The following is a 12,331-nucleotide window of genomic DNA, read 5'->3' as shown; positions in this document are numbered from 1 at the left end:
TTATCTTGATTCTTGATTTAAAATCTTAATTTCAATCAACATCCAGATTAGTTTAATTGAAAAATTGGCTTGTGCCTATGGAGGGTTTATGTAATGCAAAAGATTCCAGTTTATGTAATGCTCACAATCAATTATCCCAAAAACCAAAATGTAGAAAACCCCAATAAGAATCAACATTAAACAAAATTATGCACGAGCCAATTTCTAAATGAAATTAACTTGGATATGATGAAAATTAAAGTTTTAAATTATAATAAAACTATCAAAATCAAAGGATTTGGACTATATATATAGAGAGAGACTAGCAAGTCATAAATTCTTGGAAAAATAACAAAAGATATCTATGTGTTTTTTTTTTTGTTTTTTTACTAAAAATATGGTGTAATTTTTTTTTAATATGAAAATATAAAAAATATATTTTTTAATTTTTTTCAAACATAGGATTCTGGTTTTTTTTTTATAAAACAATCAAAAAATTAAAAATAACTAAAAATAATCACACCGTATTTAAAAAATTAAAAAAAATAATATTTTTTTAAAAATTTATACAGTAAAAAAAATATTTTTATTAATTTTGAAATATTTCTAAAAATTCCTGTAAATAATAAGTATTAAATTATGTATAATCTATTTTGTTCACATGGAACGATTTATTGGGGTGTAAAGAAAACTAGGTTCCATATATACTGAATTAAAAAGTTCTAACAAATTTTAAATATATTTTTCTAAATTTTAATATTTATTTAATTTGTTTCTTTGACATGTAAACTGATATATAAAAAATTTAGCCTCCATTAATATACAAATGATTTCTAAGAAATAAAATATTTGTTTTATTATTAATATTAATTTATATAAAAATAATTAATGTATTAATCGATAAATTATTTTTAATTAAATTGTGATTATAATTTTAAAACTAGCATATTATTATATTTTTATTATCAATAATATATAATTAATATGTTTATCGATAATATTGAAAAAAATCAAATAAAATTTATAGAAAAAGAGGTTCTATTAGAAAAAATTATAGAGTATTGACTATTATTAATATATATTATTTATTAAATAATAAATATACAAATTTAATTTATTATTAGTCAAAATATAAATATAGACATATATTTTTAAATAGTTTAATCATTTGAAAAACAATTAAGAGGGCAGAAAGATGAAATGTTTGGTGTTTTGCCCAGAAAATTCTTCTTGCTATAAACAAATTTTTAGTTTATGAGCCACAATAACTTTACGATTTTCTTAGTAAATCTTTTAGTTTTGATATTGCCCCAAATTTAGTTGAATGCTCGTATGCAATGAAACTTTTTAAAGTATAATTAAATTTTCTACTGTTTAATATTTAATAAATATTAAATTTAATTAATTAATAAAATTATAAGGAAACAGTTTATTGTCTTCTTCAATAATTAATAATTATATAATTGAGAAATTAATAAATGTCGAAAATACTTTATAGTTTTTAATTATTAAAGAATATATCTAGAGAAAAAGCTAAGAATCTAAATATCATTATCATTTTTTTTTTATGTTTGTTAATTTAATGCTTCCTATTGATCATAAAATTAAAATTTTAGAAGCTTGCAAATAATATATATTTTATAGATTATAAAATATATAAAAAAGAATAAAGTGAGAATTGTATTTTTTATATAAAAAATTATAGTCATTGTCAGATTATCTTAGATCATTATCATCACTCATTTAAATTGGAAACTAGATATTTAACTTGCATTTTCTTTTTTTTTGTGACAACTACTTTATGTAATAATTTATTAAACACATCACTCTCATAATATTCGTATAATTTTTATATTTTTCAAGCATTTAATAAATTAACATTTCAATATTTAAATAGTTTTTAATGCAAAAATAAGTATCAATTATAATTCTTTTATTTAAATATCAATTACAGTCATACCTAGTTTCCCTTTTTTCTTTTCCAAAATTAATTGTATAAGATCACTTAGTTTTGCTGAATTACTTAAATAAAAGAATTGGCGAATCATCAAGAAGAAAAGGCCAGCAGAGGATAAAAAAAAAAGTAAAAAATTCTGGAATAAAAAAGGAAATTGAGGAAAAAAAGAAGAAAGAAAGCCACGAAATAAAGTGGCAAATTGGACATTACAAATTGAAGTCTATGCCATACCAAATTAAAGCAAGGCATTTAGCAACTACAGGCATAATGCAAATGAAAAATAAGGAATTCTAACTCAGGAAAACCAGAAACACAATTTCCATATTCTTGTGATCTTGTTCATGATTGGTTCCATCGCCAAAAGGTCTGGATATAAAAGAATTGGCAACTAAAACCCACCTATTACATTTATACTAATAATTAGAAACAAAATATTATAGGCTAGAATAGACGAGCCCATGTAGGACAATACCCTTTCCAACTATATTATAAAATGGACATATTGGTATGGTGAAGTTCACTGGTTCTACAGCTACTAGCAGTCATCATGCTTTGTTGAGTTACACCACCTTGTCATTCTTTCCTCCGGCTCTTCCTTGCTTCCTTATTCTTCACTTCTCTTAAAGCTTTTCTCTTCTCCTCTCTGCAGCAGTTTTAAGTTTTAGTTTCTAACCCTATCAAGATATACCATACTACTTATTGGAGGAAAAGATTTAGAATTAATGACTTGTTGACATTATTTTGCTAAACATGGTGTTCAGATGACATACACCAACTTCAAAATACTGTACAACCATAAAAACCATTGTATTTTTTGGATCAACTATAAAATGATTCAATCCTGCAGTTTTTCTCTTCTAGAAGTACCAATCAAGGAGTGGAACAATGAATAACAGGGAATACAATAAACCTTTCTGATGAACAGAGAGATAATAAAAATTGGAAAGACATTTACCTGATTTTTGAGATATCATCTCTGGAAGGAAATTTTCTTTTCTTTGTATTCTTGGCAGCAGTTGCAGATTTGACATTACCATTATCAGAAACACCATTACTTAGGCCCTTTCCTTTTTCCCTAGCGCCCTTTTCTATTTTCACAACACTTTTTTTCTTCAAAGGCTCTGCAGTATTCTTTTCGCTCTTGCTCTCGTTTGATTCAGAAGCTTGTTCCACTGATTCTAAAGGTTCGGATGATTCAGCAGTGGGTATTGAATTGCTCATTTTCTTCAACTGCATAATATAAAATAAGAATTCAGGGTCAAAACAGTTGAACTAAAAATAGAAGTCCAAAACCAAGTTAAGATCATTTTCCTGAGAAGCTAAACCAACACTCTGATCAGGTCCTTGGAAACAGTATGTAAGAGGGGCAACGGAGACTATTTGGTCCGTTACTATGCAATTTTTGTCCTTCATATTTTTCCACTTCAAGAATGGGGAACTATTGAAGGTCAGAGAGATCTGAAAATCCGCCTTGCATTATAGGGGATTAGGAATAATAATAATAACCACATTACCACTCATTTTGACCACTTGAAACCAAAACCTTCAAGTCAAAATTTAGCCTTTAAATTCAGACTTAAGGCTTTGTATACCAGTATGGTCTCATATGTGAAATATTCAACAGCATGTGTTCATTAGTATTACAAATAGATCTTGAACAAGTTCCTTAGCTTATTACAAGAGCAGGTATTTTGGGTTTTGCAGGTAATTTTGGGCTATTGGCACAATATTATGTAGTAGACAGTAGAGTAGACTATATTCTTATATATCAGCATGGTTATCATCGTGCATGTAAAGATCCTGAAGCATGCATTGGTTGTTGTCACAGCTTCGATAGATCCTGAACAACTGCTTTAGTAATAACAATGTAAACAAAGTCTATTTTGGGTCATTGCTGATATGTAACATGCTCCTCAATCCACTAATTTAAACCAAAACTATTCAGTCAAAGTTCAGATTTTGTTCTTTTGGTTCTTGTACTCCAGCATGGTTATAGAAGCAGGGGATTCACATGTGGAGATATCAATTCATGTGTTGGCTAGAATCACAAATATGATGAATCTGCAGAAGGGCTATATAGTTAACTACAAGTGTAAGTATTAGGAAGTTTAACAGCCTATGTAGAATGTCAATGCCCAAGGGCCATGCGCATTTCCAGGATCAAGATATAACTTTGCTATAAGAAGTCAAACCCAAGAAATAGTTCAAGAATTATGCCAACGGCGGAGGCAAAGATTGTTCATTTACCAAAATAGGCAATGGCATTTTGAAGATCAAGATTTACCTTTGCAACAAAAAATCCGTCCATATTGTGAACATGTGGGTAGAAACGTCTTGTCTTCTCCAAAGACGGGTGAAAGCGGTGTTCCCTAAAGCGGATAAACCTAATAAAGGCAAGAAGCTCAGAATCTGAAAAATTAATCTGTGACACTACAAGTAAGTGGAATTCAACATTACCCTGGACGTCCAAAGTCAAGTCCGCATGGCACGAGTTTAACATCCCTTTTTTTAAGTGCATAGTCAATAACTGCTTCATTCTGCAAGTTAAAAGTTCAGAATGAGGAAACAGTAAAAAGCAAGGTAACTGGGAATCCACGAAGACATTCTTAAAAACAAACCTCAGCAACCATCATGGAACATGTGGAGTAAACAATGTATCCCCCGGATTTGGAGTTTGCATCAACCATATCGATTGCAGCAAGAATCAATTGCTACAGAAAAAGATATAAGATGTTTGGGAAAGGGCCCACATGATAAATGAAATGGTAATGATAAAAAAAAAAGCACTTTAATTAGAAAAATTGAAACAACAGGAGAAATTTAAAATTTCTCTGACCAGTATAAAACATCATACTCCAGCTTCTATGCAGAAGGTATGAGCACTAAGAAGTGCCAATTATTTGCCAAACCCCATCTGGCATTGGTTAGGTAATTTTGTTTTACATCAAATGAGGCATCTCAAGAGAGCATAACTGCATTATGCCTCCACTTGTACGTAGCCTTCTAGGTTAAAAGGCACAATAGTTACTAGCTGCGATTCTGAAGATGTGAAAAGACATGGAAAGAACATACCTTCTGCAGATGGGCACATTTCTGTATATCATCAAGGCTTTTGGAGGTTTTAACAGATTCATCTTTAGATATGACCTGCAAAATGAATATAGCCCTTACAACTTAATCAAGTAGCAAGTTAAAAGAAAGAAAAGCTAATGCTTGGGTGAAGTTCTGAAGCAGTTACCCCAGTTCCACTGCAGGGAGCATCTAACAACACCCTATCAACAGCATTATGACCCAAAATCTTGATAAGCTGCAATTATAAAAGAGTAAAAACAAAAGAGAAGTATTAGATATGTATGAGAGAAGAGCAGTAACAGAAATTTTATTCGAGTATCTATAAAAATGAAAGTTTGGTCACAGATGTGGTTTTGTTAATTAAAACTAGAGTATAAGACGTATTTGATAATATTTTATCATTAAACATAACATTGCACATGTGGCATCCATTTTTAAAGTAATTTCTATCAACAACAGATTATATGTATTTGAAGTGTAAAATCCAGCTAGCCAATAGCAAGGAAGTGAAATCCTATTGTTAATAAATCCTGAAGTCCCTGAAAAGAATTAAGCAAAGAGAGGACATCAAGATACTAACCTCCCTACCATCATAGTTACAAACTATGGTGTTTGTCACCCCCATGCGATGCAAATTTGCAGTGAGTGACTTTAGTCTTGGTACCTTGATCTCATTTGCATAAATTATTCCTGGTGAAAATTGCATTAAGACATTAAGAATTTGAAATTGTAAATGTCCAATATACTAAACTACAAAAGAAAAAAGACAAATATCTATAGAAAGTGTAAAACCAAATATAACACACTTCTTGATATGCGAAAATTTCATTAATTTTCAAATGATTGGACAGCAAGACCTTCTTTTGGAAGATTGAAAATGAATATAAAATAACTAAAATGGAAATGAAACATAGAATCGATAACACTACTAAATCCACTAGAATAACCACGTACCACTGTTTTTCATAAGAGCAGCAATGTATGTTGTTTTACCACCTGGTGCAGCCCTGAAACAAACATATATTATCCATGACATGAATGGAGTGATCTGTCTGATGGTGACCACCAAACACTGCGAACTGTATCTATATATGTCTGTGTGTGCACTGCGTGTGTGTGATAGAGAGGGAAAGAAAAGAGAGAGAGAGAGCATGTCACTTTGAGTTCCCAGATCATGAACAACACTGTATAAAGAAATATTCCAATTCAACATAAGCATTTACTACTTCAACAAATTGATCTGTCACAAACTCACAATAAAGGTTGCCATGATAGATTCACCACTGGATATCTGTTAGCATTTATGTCTGATTGCATTCAAAAAGTCATAGAATGATAACTTCATCATGTTGGCATGTATGAGTATAAAATAACTTTCTTCACTCATAAATCATCAGTGTACCATGATACCATACAAGATGTTAATATTAGATAGAAATCTTGGTGAGATCAAAACTCAATTGGGGTGGAATAACCAGAAGCTATTAATAAAAGTGGTAAAACAAAAAGAGATTCATGAAATTTATTTCTTACGCCATATCAACAATTCGTTCCTTTTCTTGAGGAGCAAGGGCCATCACAGGCAAGAACGAGTTTGCACTTTGCAGCTGTGAACAGACAACAGTTGAACACTACATAAACCATTCAAAGTATACAAAGTGGTAGAATGAGAATGAGTAGAGGTTATTTACCATGTAGAAGCCTGCCATATATTCTGGAGTGGCACCAATAGGCACTTGCGAATCGTACACAACCAACCCAACCTACAATAAATTGTCAAGGCTATAATTCTTGTCTGATAATGTATGGCCAAAAGATAAAAGGAAGTGGCAAAGCAATTACCTTTGACCACTTGCTTAAAGGATCAAGGTTTACTCCTCTGTTTAAGAGTACATCAGCCAAATCCCTCCTTCGGGTCTAAGCACACAAATTTAAATTCTCATAAATGGAGCAGAAAATGAATAATAAATCCAAATCGAGTGCAGTGATCCAAATGCATGTTTTACCTTTAAAGTGTTAGTTCTTAAGCATATAGGGCGTGGCTTTTCACAAGCCTCAATAAGTTCAATGAGTTCATTAACTGGAAACATCTGCAAGTCATATTTCAATTCATGGTTCAAAACCTTTGTATCTCAAGAGAAAAATATAGGAATGCGCAGCAAAAAAGGGATACTCATAGTGAGCAAAGGGACAGGTATAACAGTATAAACAAATGAAGTACCTCCACCAAAACCCCAATAAGGAAATCATTGTAACCATAGTATGAACACAAATCCATCTTAAGCTGTTCCACGTAATCCTTTCTTCTAGCTCCCTCTTGCTTCAGATCTTTCAAATTTGACAGCACTCGAACAACTAGAAATAAAAAGAGAAATTAGTTGTCAACTAAGACCAAATGAATCCATTTGGAGATACAGATGATGATCAAGAACAAAAAGTAAGTGGATGAAAATAATACTCTCTCTTATCCTCCTTTGGAGATTTTGAAGATCAGGGGGCCTGCGTGCTTCATCTTCAAGTTCCTAATCCATAAGGAAAATTAAAGTATGTATCTATCTTAAAATAAGTACCAATAAATATCAAATTAAACAATAGTCAAGTAAACACAGAAACAAAACCAGAGACAAGTAAAAATTACCTCCTTGGTTGGCAATCTGAACTCATCAGATTCTTCATTAATGTTGAGACGCAGTTCTTCCTCTGCATCTTTTTCTTCTTGTTCCTTTTGTGCATCAATAGCTCTTGACTTTTTCTCAATATCAGATTCATCTGAATCTGAATCTGAATCTGAACCTGAATCCATACCAGAATCTGAGCCTGAACCTTCCTCTGCAACCACATAATGAAGAAGTTTGAAAAATGTCAAAGAAATAAACAAGAACATTCAAAGAAAAAGAAAGTAATACTGAGAAGCAAGTAAATCACCTTCACCATCACTTCCTTGTAGAAAATCATCAGTGATTGGATCATCACCTTCACCATCAGAAAGAATATCGGATCCAGAAGCAGAACCTACTTCATTTCCATCAAACTCATCTTGTTCTTCAACTTCCTCATCTGGGCTATCGGAATCATCCAAAATGTCATCCTTGGTTGGGTGTTTTTCAGTGAATAGATAATCTTTTTGCTTCTTTTTTTGTGGAGGTTTCTGGGACTTTGACTTTGAACCTTTTTTCTTGTTAAGTGCAGCAGGTGCCATTAATTAAAGCTGTGTGCCACAGAAGAGGGTTTAGCTTAATACAGAAAGAAAGAAACTGAACCAAACTGAAACTGGACATTATTTGAAAATATAACTTTCATACTCCCAAATGCAATTCTCAATGAAACTTTCAAGTTACATATGGTTGACAGGGATGAAAGAAAAGGGCAGGAATAAAAAAGGAAAAGAACCAAAAATTTTAAACTTTTAAGTCATGAATTTCAAGTTACTGCAGACCCTTGAACAATGAACCAGAGAAACAACTCTTGTTAACTAATTCAAGAAATAACCTCAACAACAAAGTTCAAGAACCACACTTCCCCAACAAAGCCCTGCCCTAATAGGTGAGAGTTCAAGCTCCAGCATAAAATACCATCTGGCTTAGCAAAAAACGCAAATAAAGTTTTACTTAATTTCCTGCTCTCGGCAACAAAGGAACGGAATAACCTCCTTCCAGAACTAGAAACAAAAGCTTCTTTTTTAAAAAAGTAAAGAAGAAGAAGCACTGATAACTGAATATTAAGAAACAGGGAACACCCAAGTAGGGATTGAAAATGCCAATGAAAGGCGAACAAAGCAAAATTCAAACCACTGGTTGATGTCCCCAGACACTATTATACATAAAACATGAAAGCTATTAGCCCCAGCGCAAGGAGCAATGCAGCTCTCTAAGCACAAGTATCAAGAACAAATTAAGCAAACAGCTAAAATTGGGCCTAATTTGCAACAATGATAGTATAGATGAGTACATACAAGTAAGAAAGCAAGTGTACGAAACATATAAGAATTAATAGACTGAGAAAGGAAATAATATTTCAATTAACAATCCAAAATCTAAGCGCAAATGTCTCTTCATAATCTGTAGCATGAGATACTCAAAAAGAGAGCACAGACAAAAACAAAAATATATGTAATTCAATTTCATATGAAACAGAACCAAAAGCAAACAAAGAGAGAAAAAGAAACTCAGCAACTAAAATACAAAATCAAAACACCTTAGAACCCTAACCTCAAAATTATATACTACAAACATGCATGAGCTTTCAATTTTTTTTTATAAAAAAACTCACCTTTTGCTAAAAGGGCGGAGATGGCGGTTGATATAAACTAAGATGTGAAAGAAAAAAGAAAATCAAAGTAGATTAAAGCGATCTTTTTCTTCTGCTTGCTCTGCGTTTTTGTTAAATTATGGTTTTTCTCGTAAGGGGGGCTAGGGTTTAGGGTTTATTACCACAGAATTGGAAACGGCTGATGCTGCGACTAAAGCTATTTTTCCTTTTTTTCTTTTTGGGACAAAGTGTACTTTTGCCCTTAAAGTTTGGTGTGAGGACTGCATTAGTCCTTAAACTATTTTTAGGCAACTAAATCGTTCGATTGATAAAATTCTGTAATTTAAGCTCTTCTCTTATAAATAATTAAAATAAGTCTACCTGAATTGGCAATTGTCTTCACCATATTAAAAAAAATAGTTCCACCACATGTGTCAATAAACAATTAGCTAACAATGGTTTATTGATAAATTAAAAAATAAAATAAATAATTCTCATCTCTATTATCGTTACTATTCATTTACATATTAATAACCGACTATGCCATATATAATTATTATGAGAATTTGGTTTTGCCACCGGCTATGACATAGTAATATCATATGTTACTATTGCCATTGCACTAAGCATATTGTAGTGATGACGTTTAATAGGAGCATACATTTTGTTTATTTTAGTGAATCAAATTAAATCTTACTGATAACTGAAATTTTAAAGATCTTTTAAGTGTTAAAAACGAACTGATTAATTTATAAAATTAAATATAATCGAATTGAATTTTGTCAGCTTAATTATAATAATAATTTCAATTACGAGACTTTTAATATAATCTTGTCATCAGCTTTTTAATTTGTATATCCACCATTGATTACTGCAACCCTCTCACATACACATTACTTACTCACACTCTAACACCTTACGGTCGCACATTATTACACAAATTCGAAATTTTCACTTATAATAACATTTGTCACACACAATACAAGTACCAAAGGCTATATTTATAGCCTATTTATGTCGGTTATTAGAAGACCAAAGTCAATTCTCAATTCTTTTAACTAATGTCAGTGTGCCTAAGGCAACTAGAAATCTTGAGAATGATGTTGGAACTTTCTAGTGATAGAGGCAGTGATGATTTTTAACATCCTTGTATATTGTTACTAGATACATCAAGTGATATGAATGTTCGTAAATGAAAGAGAGAAGAAAAAATACTAAATTGACTCCTACAGTTGCTAACTCCATAGAGGAAATGAGAAAGGAGAGATGAAGATTTTGAGTTGCAAGCGACTCCTTCCTATTAGCAACAGTCAACAATATGGTTCCACGTTTCCAATCCACCAAGATGATTCTTATTTGATGAGAAACTGTTTCCAAGTACAAAATTTTGAATTGGAGAAGGGCTGCAATGAGAACTCGAAACCAAAATGATGAAACTGAAAAATAGGCTAATTCTGATCATTGTTTGTTGGTTCCTGAGGTTTCACTTTCTTTTGATAAAGCAGATTTTATGTAGAATTGCACCTCCATCATATGGCTTGACTCTGTCAGTATTTATAGTTTATATTAGTGATGAGTGAAAGCTACTTTTCTCTTTATTTAATTATATTATCACTAACCAAAGTTTGATTGGTACTCCTTTGGACACTCATTTTACAGTCAAGAATAAAAGCATGTTTAATTGGTTAATTTACTTTAATAGTTTATAATGGCTTTAGTTCATTCGGAGGTAAAAGATACCGAGTTATAGAAGATGCATGTGATTTTACAGTTTCTTATATAAACTAATGAATGACGTGTCTTCACTCTTAAGCTACATGTCATAGAGGACTCCGAAATTCTGTAATTTATGTTGAATCTATTGACAGAATTAAAGTCCATTTAAGGAATAAGTTGGAATTTCTTTCCTCTTTATTAATTCTATTGAAGTGTCTCTTGTCACGACTCAATCTGTGGGCCCGTGACTAGCATTAGGGAATAGGTGGGCTTAAGACCACCAGAACCCATAGTAAGCCTAATTAATTGACAATTCAAATATACATACATATATACTATTAAAACAACCCAAACATTTCATTTACAAATTTCTAGCTGGAAGCTAGCAAATATTCCATAACTTATTACACACCAAATTCAAACATAATATGCCAGGTGCACTACTGCGGAGAGTCTATAATTTTAAATAGTTCAAAATGCTGAAGTAGAAATTAATTATAATAAGCCCGAAGGAAAAGGAAGTCACACTATTAAAAGGAAGACGACAAGTAACTTAGTTGTCACCTGAAAAATTTAAAATTGAGACTGACAGCCTCAAGAGTAAGTTAAAATCATATAGTCCTATAATAAATACAGCCTTCTCAATAAAATATTTATTTAATTAGAATATATCATAATATACTAAACACATGTGTCATGCCATGGTTTAGAAAAATACAATTTAAATGTTTATGGGACGAGCACCTCACCAAAATTTTAACCTCAATACTAGCAGCCTTTCAGCTCTCTTATTCCAATAGAACTGGCCCCTAGAGAATAAAGCTCAACCAAGGTCCTTAAATACAGTCCGGTCACTTGATTTCCAAATAAATCGAGACGCAGAGAGCAACGCTCGACCAGAGACCTTCCTCCGGCAGTCAAATTTTCATAGCCTAGAGAGTTGTACTCAACCATGGCAAATTCCAAAAATAATTTTTTACTACCTATCTCTGATTAATACCGGTGCACACGCGCTCCTAATGCAACACATCAAGTGACATGTTCTACTACCGCCTCGACTTGAAGTTACAATTATAGTAGACATAAAAATTATATATGTAATAATAATAATAATAAAATAAAAAATAAAGATAATAATCAATAATAATAATAAATGACAATAAGAATATTGAGAATAACAAAAATAAAATTTATAATAATGATGATTATAGTATTCGCGATAATTATTAATCACCAAAAATTAATGATAATAATGCTAATAATGATCATAGTACTTATAAATACATTAGCATTGCATTTAATTTAAACATGACACAAGTGTAGTTGACTATATGACTTTAACTCATAATTCTGTCGCGC

General features: G+C 31.4%; 1 protein-coding gene across 1 annotated transcript; it reads right to left on the bottom strand.

Moving 5' to 3' along the window:
* Nucleotides 1–2,106: 2,106 nt before the first annotated feature.
* LOC8286872 (26S rRNA (cytosine-C(5))-methyltransferase NOP2B) lies at nucleotides 2,107–9,482 on the bottom strand. The gene is made up of 18 exons (XM_015721567.3): nucleotides 9,278–9,482; nucleotides 7,934–8,216; nucleotides 7,647–7,837; nucleotides 7,467–7,530; nucleotides 7,230–7,363; nucleotides 7,015–7,098; nucleotides 6,851–6,925; nucleotides 6,700–6,771; nucleotides 6,542–6,615; nucleotides 5,963–6,015; nucleotides 5,589–5,698; nucleotides 5,175–5,243; nucleotides 5,009–5,083; nucleotides 4,555–4,647; nucleotides 4,394–4,473; nucleotides 4,221–4,320; nucleotides 2,892–3,166; nucleotides 2,107–2,579 (listed from the first exon to the last, which is right to left on the bottom strand). Exons 2-18 carry the CDS (start codon nucleotides 8,205–8,207, stop codon nucleotides 2,510–2,512), a joined length of 1,893 nt encoding a protein of 630 aa, XP_015577053.1. The 5' UTR covers nucleotides 8,208–8,216; nucleotides 9,278–9,482; the 3' UTR covers nucleotides 2,107–2,509.
* Between the last annotated feature and the right edge of the window lie 2,849 nt (nucleotides 9,483–12,331).

Source organism: Ricinus communis, chromosome 9 (assembly GCF_019578655.1).
Source record: "Ricinus communis isolate WT05 ecotype wild-type chromosome 9, ASM1957865v1, whole genome shotgun sequence".
NCBI classification, from domain to species: domain Eukaryota; kingdom Viridiplantae; phylum Streptophyta; class Magnoliopsida; order Malpighiales; family Euphorbiaceae; genus Ricinus; species Ricinus communis.
Note: the sequence above shows the minus strand (reverse complement) of the source record. Positions and strands in the feature narration are given on the sequence as shown.

Excerpts from the sequence above, each read along its gene's own strand:
- LOC8286872 (XM_015721567.3), bottom strand. The coding sequence starts at position 8,207 with ATGGCACCTGCTGCACTTAACAAGAAAAAAGGTTCAAAGTCAAAGTCC. Across the intron at positions 7,838-7,933 it reads ACAAGGAAGTGATGGTGAAG|AGGAAGGTTCAGGCTCAGAT; the intron begins GTGATTTACTTG and ends ATGTGGTTGCAG. Across the intron at positions 7,364-7,466 it reads CCAAAGGAGGATAAGAGAGA|TTGTTCGAGTGCTGTCAAAT; the intron begins GTATTATTTTCA and ends TTTTATTTCTAG.